General features: G+C 39.7%; 1 protein-coding gene across 1 annotated transcript in view; it reads right to left on the bottom strand.

Annotated features, from left to right (window-relative positions):
• cacna1c (calcium channel, voltage-dependent, L type, alpha 1C subunit) overlaps positions 1-13,604 on the bottom strand; it is a 667,856-nt gene that overhangs the window by 66,517 nt on the left and 587,735 nt on the right. Inside the window, exons 26-31 of the mRNA XM_055153273.1 lie at positions 13,121-13,208; positions 11,896-12,003; positions 11,715-11,767; positions 9,319-9,465; positions 4,818-5,019; positions 1,091-1,249 (exon numbers count right to left, since the gene is read on the bottom strand). Of these exons, the coding sequence (XP_055009248.1) occupies positions 1,091-1,249; positions 4,818-5,019; positions 9,319-9,465; positions 11,715-11,767; positions 11,896-12,003; positions 13,121-13,208 (757 nt within the window). The remainder of the gene's footprint in view (positions 1-1,090; positions 1,250-4,817; positions 5,020-9,318; positions 9,466-11,714; positions 11,768-11,895; positions 12,004-13,120; positions 13,209-13,604) is intronic.

The following is a 13,604-nucleotide window of genomic DNA, read 5'->3' as shown; positions in this document are numbered from 1 at the left end:
TCGGTCATTCATTTTTCAAAATAAAACCAAAAATAAGCAAAAGAAAAAATTACTGTTTTCTTCATTATTTGTCTCCAAAACCAAAATGATAAAACAAGATAACGATTTTGGGGTTTTTTTTCAGTTTTCAATTTTGTGTTTAAATGAAGAATGGAAAAAACGGTTAACGGCCGTTTCCCTTTTCCATGACTTAAACTGCGATGCCAGACTGAACCAGGACTGAACCAGGACTGAACCAGGAACTGACAGTGACTGAACCAGGACTGAACCAGTACTAAAACGGGCTAAAACAGGACTAAACCAGAACTAAACTGTTTTCAGTCCTGGTCTGGTCCCAGTCTCAATACTGGTCTCAGTCGTGGTCTGAGCCTAGACTCAGTCCCGGTCTGGTCCCGGTCTGGTCCCAGATCTGGTCCTGGCTTCAGTCCTGGTCTCAGTCCTGGTCCTGGTCCCGGTCTGGTCCCAGACTCAGTCCTGGTCTCAGTCCCGTCTCAATCACGGTCTGGTCCTGGTCTGGTCCTGGCTTTGGTCCCAGTCTCAGTCCTGGTCCTGTCCTGGTCTGGTCCCAGATTCAGTTCTGGTCTGTTCCCGGTCTAAATCCTGGTCTCAGTCCCGGTTTGGTTCTGGTCTGGTCCCAGACCTGGTTCAGTCCTGATTCAGTTCTGCATCGCAGTTTGAGTCACGGAAACGGGAAACGGTTGTTATCAGTTTTTTCTATTATTCATTTAAACACAAAATCGAAAACTAAAAAAACAAATCGTTATCCATTTTTTCATTTTGGTTTTGGAGACAAATAATGAAGAAAATAGTTCTTTTTTCATTTTCTTATTTTCGGTTTTATTTTGAAAAATGAATGAACGAATGATACACACGGATTATAAAATGTCAGCTGTTAACTACCGCTTGATGACATCACAAAGTGGAACAGAGCATTCTGACTTTGACTTATCCTTTATTATTAGTCTGTCTACATCTCCAAACATGTGTGAATGAAACAAACCACAGCACCAGGTCTGTTTTGACAGTTATGACATAAAGCTCAGGAGAGTCAGTTGCTGCGACCTTTAAATAAACAGTGGACGTGACTCACCTGCATGGCCAGACAGATGGTGTTGAGGAGGATGAGGGTGAACATCAGGTATTCGAAGTACGAGGAGTTGACCACGTACCAGACCTTGTACTGATACGGGTTTTTGGGGATGTAGCGACGCAGGGGCCGGGCCTTCAGGGCGTACTCCACACACTGACGCTGGGCACATCAAGAAATTAAAGAGGTTAAAATTACGATAAGGATATTTTTTCTAGGTAAAACAGAGAACAAAACTCCGCTCTGGTCTCTGAAAGTTGTGAAAAGTGTTTAGAAATTCATCATGGTGAATTATCAGGATGCGAGGAATGAGTTAGGAAAGTGAGGAATAACTTTGGGCAGCTGCAAACAAAATATACAGTGAAATCAAGTACAGTGCAGCATCATAAGGTTTATTTATGGAGATTGGATATGGATATGGATTTTTCGGACTATAAATTTCACTTTTTTCATGGTTTGGGTGTTTCCTGCGACTTAGGCTACGTTCAGACTGCAGGGCTTAACGCTCAATTCCGATTTTTTGGTGAAATCCGACGTTTTTTCGAGGTCGTTCACATTTCCAATTAAATGTGACTTGTATGTGACTCCAGTGTGAACAGTAAACGGCCCGAAAGTGTCCCACATGTGACACTGGAGACACGACGACGTCAACCGCAGCGAGCGTCTCTGTGTTTACGGAAGTTGTCCAAACATGGACGTGAGCATTGAGCACCTGGAGATTTTAAAGTTCCTCTCGTACCGGAGCCAAAACATGAACAACTTACTTGTTTTAAGGAGACTGAGAAGGAGAAGGACGAGGTTTTTGGCGGTGGCGACAGCGACATCTGTTTAAAGGAACGTGTGGATGTGGAGACGGAGTCAAGAGTGGTGAGTGGTGATGTGCTTCGCTTCAGTGACACGAGTTCATTAACAATTTTCATCTACTTCAGTCCAGAATAGTGACGTTTGTGGCTTGTTGATAATGTGTAGGTCGAATGAATGCGCTTTGGCCATTCAGACTGAAGTCGCATGTCAAAAGATCAGATATGTATCGGTTTCAGGAGCACATATCCAAGTGTCCTGGGTCACATTTGAAAAAATCGGATCTGTGTCGTTCAGACTGTCATTAAAAGATCGGATACAGGTCACATAGAGGCCAAAAAATCGCATTTGGGTCACTTCAGGCTGCAGTCTGAACGCAGCCTTATACTCCGGTGTGACTTATATATTAAAATTTTCACACTGACAACCCACGAGAGGCTCTAGTCTTATGTGTCAGTATCTGCTGCTCCTGTTACTCCTGCACCACTGTCACTTCACTCTACTGTGCATGTCTCCTGCAGAAAGAGCCTCTGTCCTGCTGCAAGTAGTGAAATATTCATTCGAAAACAGTAATCGAGCAGCAGAAAGAAAGTCTGAGCGAGAAACTTGTGAGGCACTGGTGGAAAGAGGGAATAGAAAACACAGATGTACCTCTACTACTGTCACTTCGCTCTACTGCGCATGTCGACTGCAGAAGAAAGAGAAAGAGCCACTGTCCTGTCTGTATCATGTCAGTCGATCGCAACATTACTTCTGTATCACTGACGATTTAAACAAACATAAAGACAACCAAAACCATCCTGTCGGGATTCAGAAAGGCCGGAATAATTCTAACTGGAACTGATGAAGAGGAAGCGGCGCTCTGTTTACCTCAGGAGGTCGAGGAGTTGCTCAGAAGTGACACCGAGGATGAAGAATTGAATGGATTTAGTGATTTGGAGTGAGATGGAGAGTTTGTTAAACTTGTTCTGTTCTGTTGTTTATGTTATAGTTTATCTGAAGAACTGTTCATATGTGACATTAACAGTCTGTTGTTCTCTCTTCTATTGTTTTTACTATAATTTGCCTTTCAAGATGAAATGTCGGTTCCTGGTCTGATGGCATGTATTTTTTTTATGTTAGCTGAAGGACAAACAAGCTTCATGTAAGGAACAGGAGAAGAAGTCTGTTATTTCCTAAAATTACGTTAAGGAATGTTTATGGACCCCAGCAGACCATTTGTTGTTGCTAAAGTTAACTTGTCCCAGTGCACCTTTATGACTACAGTTGTTGCTTGACCATGTGCTGATCACTCTGTTTGACATGAGCCTCACACCTGTTGTCCACCACAGTGTATAAAAACTCTCCGTTCCTGAGACTCACTCTCTCTGTCGTTGCATGTCGGCAGTAGAGCCAGAGCTCTGTGTGTTTGTATTAAACCTTCAGAAAATGCTCTTGTGGTCCTCACTAGGGATGGGCATTCGATGAAATTTTCTCAATCGATCGTTGGAAGAAATAACGATCGATTATCGATTAATCATTAACGTTTTTATCTTAAAATGATCATCATTATTATTACTATCTGCACTACTAATCTGCATAAATAAATTCAACTTTACGACATATAAACTGTAACGACTCTAGAGCCACATCAGCTGTTTGACATTATAATGTGTTTAATTCAGTTTTGAGCAACTCTCACAGAAACGAAACTTTAAACCGCATCGCTAATTTGCATAAACTCAGCGAAGATAAAACTACAGCTCTTGTGCACTGATGCGGTCAATTTCTGTTGGATTAAAAGACATGATACAGGTTAGTGTGACCATATTTGCGTTTGTTAAAACCAGGACAGCGTACGGGGGGAGGGAGGTGGGGACTCGTCATCGACATTGCGCGACTCTCACCTGGTAAAACTTTTTCCCTCTGGACACCGAAACATATGTGCTGCTTTGTTCACTGTGCACATGGACTCACACTTGTCCCGAACGCAACGGAAAGCCTGGAATTTCTTGTACAAATCATCGTTAAATACACATTTGTGCTTCGGTACATTGCAGACTGACCGACTGTTTGTGTCTCGCTCCTTCTGAGTGCAGAAAGACACATGTACAGACCTGTTTGGTCACACTACACACAGCAAACTACATTCGGTTTCGATTAAAATTAATGTAATCGATGAAATTCTTAATGATCAATTATCGATTAATCGATTAATCATGCCCATCCCTAGTCCTCACCTCTTTTCTTATACAGCAACCAAAAAATCATGATATCATGGTCTCTGATTTTATAAAAAAAAAAAAAAATTCCCCCCAAAAGTGCAACTTGTATATGTTTTTTTTCTTCTTCATTATGCATTTTTTGTCTGTTGTGACTTATACTCCGGAGCGACTTATTATCCGAAAAATACGGTACTTAAATATTTTATAAAGTGATTCCAATTACCAAATTATTTAGGTAATATATTATCTTTTACAGAGAACAAAATATCTTGTCTCTGGAGCAATCTGCTCTCTGATTTGAGCACCATCAACAACTCTGACCTGTTTAAATCCAGGTTCAAAACTCATCTTTTCAGAGCGGCTTTTAAAACTTGACATTTGTTTAATATTTTGAATGTTTTTCTATTGTATTGGTTTTATTGGAAAGCACTTTGGTCTCCTTGAGTGTTGTTAAGGGCTCTATGAATAAAGTTGACTGAGTATTAAAATCTGCTAACTTTGTAGTTTTGACCTCAACAAAAATGAAGTAAACTGCATATAATTCTTGTATTTAACAGTTCAGATTTCACTTTTCTGTAAGTTTTCTGTGTGTTTAATGAACATTGTTAACTGAATCAACGGGAGGAAGCCAGAGTTCAAACTAAATGATAAATAACAACACATCATTTCAATAAGAATAAATAATTGTAGCTTTTAAAACAAGTCAAATTATTACAAAATTTTACCTGGTTCTTGTCGAGCTCACAGTTCTTGTACTCCTGCTCTCCCTGCTCCTGAAACGTGACGATGACGAAACCGACGAAGATGTTCATCATGAAGAAGGCGATGATAATGATGTAGATGATGAAGAAGATGGAGATGACCACGCGGTAGTTGTAGATGGGCCCCACGTCCTCCGCATGAGAGTCTATGGCCCGATACAGCAGCCTGAGCAGAGAAAGAGACAGAGAGAGAGAGAGAGAGGGGGAAGGTGTCAGTTCGACTTTCAAATTGCCCTCTGAACTTTTTCCACCTGCGTTAGAACAAAATCTATTTATATTCAATTAATATGTCTAATCTCACTGCCTCGTTTGGCCAAAGAACTGGACAAATTTAAATGAGAAATGTAAAAGAGACATAAACAGTGTTGGGGAGTAACAGATTACATGTACTGGAGTTATGTAATCAGAGTATAAATTATGAGTAACTGTATTCAGTTACAGTTACTGTTTCAGTGAGAGGTAATTGGATTACAGTTACTTTGTTGAAATAAATGGATTTATTTTCCTGTTTTCACATTTTGGGCTAAACCAGGACTAAAACCAGAAATAAAACCAGAACTAAACCAGGTCTAAAACAGGATTAAAGCCAGGACTAAACCAGGACTAAATCAAGTCTAAACCAGGACTAAAACCAGGACCTAAACCAGGTCTAAACCAGGACTAAACCAAGTCTAAACCAGGACTAAAACCAGGTCTAAACCAGGACTAAAACCAGGACTAAAACCAGGTCTAAACCAGGACTAAACCAAGTCTAAACCAGGACTAAAACCAGGTCTAAACCAGGACTAAACCAAGTCTAAACCAGGACTAAAACCAGGACTAAAACCAGGTCTAAACCAGGACTAAACCAAGTCTAAACCAGGACTAAAACCAGGTCTAAACCAGGACTAAACCAAGTCTAAACCAGGACTAAAACCAGGTCTAAACCAGGGCTAAACCAAGTCTAAACCAGGACTAAAACCAGGACTAAACCAGGACTAAAACCAGGTCTAAACCAAGACTAAACCAAGTCTAAACCAGGACTAAACCAATTCTAAATCAGGACTAAAACCAGGACTAAACCAGAACTAAAACCAGGACTAAACCAATTCTAAACCAGGACTAAAACCAGAACTAAAACCAGGACTAAACCAATTCTAAACCAGGACTAAAACCAGGTCTAAACCAGGACTAAAACCAAAACTAAACCAGGACTAAACCAATTCTAAACCAGGACTAAAATCAGGTCTAAACCAGGACTAAAACCAGAACTAAAAACAGGACTAAAACCAGGACTAAAACCAGGACTAAACCAGGTCTGAACCAGGTCCAAACAATATGACACTAACAGTAGGTGGACATATTTTAAGGCAGCAGTGATCTCATATAAAAATCATTTCTCTATCAATAATATTTTTAATCTGGTGAAGGAAAGACTGGGCTTTTTGTGTCTTTTAGCAGATAAAAAACATCTTTGTCTTTGCTTCTCTACAGTAAAACAAAAGTCTGTTCATGGAGACTTGGGCTCAACAGACAATTTGAAGAGAACAAACAAGAATTTTCAGGATGTCGTTGCTACGTCCATGTAGTTTTAAAAAGCATGACAACATCAAGTAATCCAAAGTATTCAGATTACGTTACTCACTTTAAGTAATTTAATATCTTATGTTACAAACTACATTTTGGGGTATGTAATCTGTAATCTGTAGGGGAATACATTTTAAAAGTAACCTTCCCAACACTGTATATAAAGCAAATACAGTGTTTTAAGTCTTACCCTGGGAATACTTCTGTCAAAAAGATCTTAAGACTCTTGCTCATCAGGGACTTAAAGTGGACTTTGACTTTAAATGCTTTTTGTGACACGGTCAAAGTATTTTTATATTATATTAGAATGTTTTTAAGTAGTAGTAGTAGCTGTTGTTTATTTTCTTCAGTCATGTACTTAATCATGTACTGTTACAAACGTTTCACATAAAACTACGACCAAAGGGGTTCAGGCTGAAGTGAAATCCCTTTCGAATGCCGAACCCTCTTTACAAACGACGATGCCAAGAAACCTTCTGTCAGCAAACAACAAGCAACAGCTTAAATAGCAGTTTTAGAACACCCTAGTTTTTCCAGTTATTTATTACAATTCAACTCGTGCAAGTCCAATGAAGAGCTTGAAATGGTGCAAAGGTAAGAACTGAACAGACAGAGTTTAAAAAATAAAGATAAATGCTAAGAAAACACAAGTCCAAAACTACCTCAGGAAAAAAGAACAAGATGTTAAGTTTGAAAACATGGAGCGTCCAGCACAGTGTCCAGACTTAAACCCCATCGAGCTGGTTTTGGATGAACTGGACAGAAGAGTGAAGCGACCTACAAGTGCCACACATTTATCGAAACTTCTGCCACAGACTTGGGAAGAACTTTCTGAACAATATTTGATTTCTATTGTAAAAAGAACGAACCACGAGTGTGTTCAGCTGTTATATCTGCCAAAGGTGGACGCTTTTATGAATCAAAATGCATTAGAATACGTTTTGGTCAATAGTAAACCATAAAAAACTGGAAAAAGCGTGGTGTTCTAAACCTTTTGACCGATACTGTATATTCACACCATAATAATAACAACAGTTCTCATGAGTTCAGTACAGCAGTGCTTTTGAGTAAACTCTATTTCACTTCCTACATCTAAAACAAAAGTATTCCTTCAAAATCATCAACATTTATCCTATACACTAACCTGCTCCTGTTGCCTAGTCTTATTATTTCTCTATGTAATAAGACTAGCTTTGCTCCTCTAACTGATAAACATCTACTTTTGGTATTAGTCTTGGCCTTTTTAAAAAATATATATATATCCTCCTGTTCCTCTCAAGTTATGTATAAATCTAACAGTTGTTTCTTGTTGTAGAATTGGCTGATCTCACTGGTTTAAGAGAATTTAAGTAATACATTCTAAGAGAAATTAAGTAATTTATCTTCCACGTACATCTCAGTTTAACACTGACTCACAAAAGCTATATTTACATCATGATCTTCTCTTGGCAGACCATTGGCACCATTATCTAAATTGTGGCACATTGCTCTAACCGGTGTCTACTGGCCTTCACAGGCTACGTTCAGACTGCAGGGCTTAATGCTCAATTCAGATTTTTTTGTGAAATCCGATGTTTTTAGCGAGGTCGTTCACATTTCCAAATAAATGCGACTTGTATGTGACTCCAGTGTGAACATAAAAGTGTCCCGCATGTGCACTGGAGACACAATGACGTCAACCGCAGCGAGCGTGCTCTGTGTTTACAGAAGTTGTCCAAACATGGACGCAGCATTGAGCACCTGGAGATTTTAAAGTTCCTCTCGTACTGGAGCCAGAACATGAACAACTTACTTTTTTAAGGAGGAGATTGAGAAGGAGAAGGACGAGGTTTTTGGTCGTGGTGTTTTGTGTGACAGTCCGCTGAAAGGAACGTGTGGATGTGGAGACGTAGCCAAGAGTGGTGAGTGGTGATGTGCTTCTCTTCAGTAACACGAGTTCATTAACAATTTTCGCCGACTTCAGCGCAGAATAGTGACGTTTGTCGATTGTTGATAACGTGTAGGTCGAATGAATGCACCTTGACTGTTCAGACTGAAGTCGCATGTCAAAAGATCAGATATGTATCGGTTTCAGGAGCACATATCCAAGTGGTCTGGGTCGCATTTGCAAAAATCTAATCTGTGTCGTTCAGACTGTCATTAAAAGATCAGATACAGGTCACATAGGGGCCAAAAAATCGGATTTGGGTCACTTCAGGCTGCAGTCTGAACCTTAGTCTCACCACACTTGCCTTATGAAGCTCCTCCAGTGGAAGCAGAGTCAAAGGGGCTTGAACACTCAAAGATCACACTACGTTCACTTTTGAAATCACACTATGTTGACTTTTCATTTCCCCCGGGCTCGTATTATTGATGGTAAATAAACTTCTCCTGCTTAAGACGTCCGGTTGGTCTCCAGCCTTTTTACTTCCTCCCTTTCTTGGACAAGCTGAAAACTTCTACGACAACTGGGTGACCTCACTTTGGGACCTCCCATTTGTTGGTGGGGATATGAGCACCTGGGCTGGCAACCATTTTGTGTTCTGTGGTCCAAAGCAAGAAAAATGACCTAATGAAGACTTTTTTGCCAAAATGTTACTTACTTACCTGTTTGCCTGACGAAGGCCTAGTGCCGAAACGTTGCACGGTTTGTCCTAATAAATTTCACAGTTTGCAAGTAAGACGGTGTGCGGGATTTTTCTGTATGTTCTGGGGCTGCTCCCTCTCCTCCGACGCACCCGTCTCTAGTAGCTGATGTGCGAGGCTCTCATTCTCTCATACCGCCAAAATGTTACTTAAAAATTTAAAAAAGCCTTTGGACATCAGCCATCTGAGTGTGCTGTGCATTTTTTCACTTTTAAATTCCTGCTCCTTGCGTTTGCACCTCTACAAGAACTTTTCTGTTTCACTGAAGTCTTACCCAGGCCAGCCCTCAAACGTGGACACAGCAAACAGAGCCATCATTCCCTGAAGCACGTCGTCAAAGTTGAAGTCACTGTTCTCCCAGTGTCTCTGCGCTCGCTCCGGTTTCCCCACATCTCCATCTTTATACATGATGTACGAGCCCCTGCACAGAAACACATGGGTTATTATTATTATTATTACATGTACTCACATTGATCACATACGGTTTGTGTTTACAGACAAAATACTGTATTTTACAACAAAAATATGTGAAGGAAGTGTTTTCAGTCACGCAGTGTGGTGTCCAGATAGAAAACATAACTATTCTAATGGGGTAATGGTCTATGGACACAAGCAGATGAGAATAACAAGCCAAGTTACAGCTCAGATCTGTGGAGAGGCGACCCCACTAATAACAATCAAGCTTTATTTCAGACTCCAGTTGACCCATATAAAAATAAAGCATATTTTTAGTGTGTTTTTGAGTGACGAATACAGCCCTACAAAGGCAGAACACCATAATATCATGTTTGGTCAAAAAGAATTTCATGTAATTTTGTTTGTATTTGAGATCTTCTTTATCACGTGAATAAATATCGTGAAAAATACTGAGCTCGAAACTGCCCTTTGACCCTTATTTGTCAGTTCCTGTTCTCTGCTTTTGTATCATGAGCCAAAAATAAGGAGTCGCGCAAAGGCAAAAGACAGAAACAGTGTTTTGTTTGCGATTTAGTTCATAAATATATGTTGTTTTAAAGTCCAACCTCTCACCTCCTTTGATTTGTTGCGGCCTTGGCACAGAGTCTTAACGCGTTAAATAAATCTACTTTTGTATTTAATTATACTTACTGTATTTTAAGGGCTATTAGGCGCTCTGGATTATAAGACGAAACCGCAAATAAACCGCACCGGACTTTAAATGAAACACAACAGTTGGATGGGTCAGTGGTTTTGTTTGTTTGTTCGTTCACGGTGACTCTGGGCTTTGTTCAGTTGTGGCGTGTAGGGAGGTGCTGTCTGGGATCAACTGGATTGTCGGCGTGTTCGCAGTGACTCAGTTGTTCAGTCGTGTCTAGAAGTGGCACATTGCACTCGCTTTTTCGGTTCGTTCCTCCGTTCCGTTCCTCGTCGGCGTGGAGTGATGAGTGTGTCTGTGGGTGTTTTTCGCTGTGCGGTCGCTGTCTGCTCCATGTGTGTTTGCGTGCGCTGCAGGCCGCACCGACTTTGTAGTTTACTGAAGTCGTGCTGGGACACCTGAGTGGATTTGTGTATGGGGCGCTCTAGCTTACGGGGCCATTTTTTGATGGGGTTAGAGGCTTAAGAGCGCGTCTAATAGCCCGCAAAATACGGTAAATGATCTTTAATGTGAAAGTATTTGGTATATTTATTCATATTATACATATTATACTGCAAAGTCACTCGTCTGTCAAACTGTTTAACTGTGTAAGTGTTGCTGCACGATCCTGATCTGCAAAAACGATACGATATCATCACGGTATGAATCTCACGGTACGATATTTATTGTGACATCGTGGGAAAGCTCTCGTTACGGCGGGGAGGCTCACGATTAAGGATGTAACAATATCCAAATCTCTCTGTACGATATTTTCACGACATACATCTCACGGTACGATATTTATTGCGACATTTTGTGGAGGCTGCGAACAAAACTGTGAATATGCGACGTTTTCCTCTTAAAATACCTTGACAAGACTTAATTCAAACTTAGAAGTGTTATGTCTTCTTGTAGTCTGCACTGAAATGGAGCAAAGGATCATGGTCTATGTAGTTCCCTCTGATTTTTTTAGCTATTGCTGCATCATAACTCTTAATTTAAGCAAAGAGACTTGTAATTCGATATATTGTGATGGTCCACGATATTATTGTGAGAACTTTGACGATACGATATCACGATATTTTGCTTATTGTTACATCCCTAATAAACAGGAAATCCAAAGCTCTTTTATATAATTTCAAACAAACCCCATGATGACTCGACTTTGGTGACGTTTTCTTATAACGGATGGAAGTCTGGGAAAAATCAAGCAAATCAATGATCATGTCAGTTTCTGCTTTTTGCCTTTGCACAACTCCTTATTTTTGGCTCATGACACAAACGCAGAGAACAGGAACTGACAAATAAGGGTCAAAGCTCAATATTTTCTTCATTATAGCAACTATTTGTCAGATTTTGGGAGCTCGACCTATTATACTTTCGTCTGGACAAAACAGAAACTTTAAAGTCATTTTTCTCAGCTTCACACTTTTGCCTTTATAGGGCAGAATACACTGGTAGTCAGATGAAGTTTAATGTCATACTGCGGAACATTTCAGGTAAAGAAAACACATCTCCATGAAGACAACGAGTAAAAAATAAAAAAAAGATCACGTGTAAATACAGCAGTTTCTTACCTGCAGTCTGCCTCAGTCTGTTTCGAGCTGTCGGTGCAGAAGAAAAACTTGCCCTGTTAAACAAAACAGAGGAATTTATCAGCGTTTATTATTTCCACAAACTTGAACAATGTTTTTTTTTTTTTTTTTGTCTAAGTTACAACAGCTAAAATTGTCTGGTGGTGTTTATTTCGTCGTTTACCTTGAAAAGCTGCACTCCGATACAGGCGAACATGAACTGGAGCAGTGTGGTGACGATGACGATGTTCCCGATGGTTCGGATGGCCACAAACACACACTGTACTACATGCTGTGGAAGAAAATCAGAATATTATCAAATACTGCGTACTTTTTTATGTAGGTAGTAAAGAAATGGTGAAGTATAAAAAAGAAATTGATGAAACTGTATGAACTGTAAACTGTAAATCTGATATATAAATGTTTTTGTAATAATCTTATTTATACATTTTAAAGTATAAATGATGTAAATATAAAAAAACACATCCTTCAAAATATTGTGAGGTACATAAAAGTCTACATCAAGGTTTTGAAATTAAAAAGAAAATATAATGCAATGGTTTTCAGAAGGTGAGGGGGGAGGAGCGACACACACGGACTAAACCAGGACTGAACCAAGACTGAACTAGGACTAAAACAGGACTATAATAGGACTAAACCAGGACTGAACCAGGACTGAACTAGGACTAAAACAGGACTATAATAGGACTAAACCAGGACTGAACCAGGACTGAGCCAAGACTGAACCAGGACTAAACCTGCACTGATCCCAAGACTAAACCAGGACTGAACCAGGACTGAACTAAGACTAAAACAGGACTAAACCAGGACTGAAGTAGGACTAAAACAGGACTAAAACAGGACTGAACCAGGACTGAACCAGGACTGTAACAGGACTGAATAAACCAGAACTGAACTAGGTCAAAAACAGGACTAAAACAGGACTATACCAGGACTAAACCAGGACTAAACCAGAACTGAACCAGGATTGAGTGTCGGGACAGGCCCGGAGGTGTTTAGTCCTGGTTTAGACCTGGTTAAACCCGGTTTAGTCCTGGTTTAGACTCGGTTTAGTCCTGGTTTATACCCGATTTAGTCCTGGTCTAGACCTGATTTAGTCCATGTTTAGACCTGGTTTAGACCTGGTTTAGTCCCGGTTTAGACCTGGTTTAGTCCTGATTTATCCTAGTTTAGACCTGGTTTAGTCCTGGTTTAGTCCAGACATAATGTAATGGCATAAAAGTGCAGAGTTTAGAAAAATAACACTAAAAAAAATTTAAACTGGTGCAAAATATGAAAATGTGAAAAGAACTATAAATGCAACAGAACAAATTGTATTTATTAATTAACCACACAAAGAAAACACAAAATTATATCAATGAAAAACAGAGTTAAATCCATTTTCTCACCTTTAACCCTTTGGCTCGGTTGATGGCTCTCAGTGGTCGAAGAACTCTCAAAACTCTCAGGATCTTCACCACATTTATGGCACTGGACCTGAAAATTACAAGATTAAAAATAAGAAAAACACATCTCCAAAAAAACACCCCGACTTGGCCAAAACAGAACCCAGCTGATACGAAATAATAAAACTTAAAGAAAATCCAAACTGAGGTAGAATTTGACAACTTGAACCCAAACAATACAGTCAAAGGTACAAAACTTACAACACCAAATACAGTATGTCTAAAATCTTTCAAATGAACTTAAATAAATATAAATTACTACAAAATACTCATAGAAACACACATAGAAACGGACTGTAGACATCATGATAACAACAGACGGATGAGTACAGAGACATAGACACACGTACAGGCAAAGGAAAGGCTACTGTGCTGCAAGAGAAAAAGTGTCTCAAGCTAAACAGAATCAAAATATATATATATAGGC

This window comes from Boleophthalmus pectinirostris, unplaced genomic scaffold (assembly GCF_026225935.1).
Source record: "Boleophthalmus pectinirostris isolate CB_2022bp ecotype Guang Dong unplaced genomic scaffold, ASM2622593v1 HiC_scaffold_18, whole genome shotgun sequence".
Taxonomy (NCBI): domain Eukaryota; kingdom Metazoa; phylum Chordata; class Actinopteri; order Gobiiformes; family Gobiidae; genus Boleophthalmus; species Boleophthalmus pectinirostris.
The sequence above is the reverse complement of the archived record's forward strand: the minus strand, read 5'-3'. Positions and strand labels throughout refer to the sequence as shown.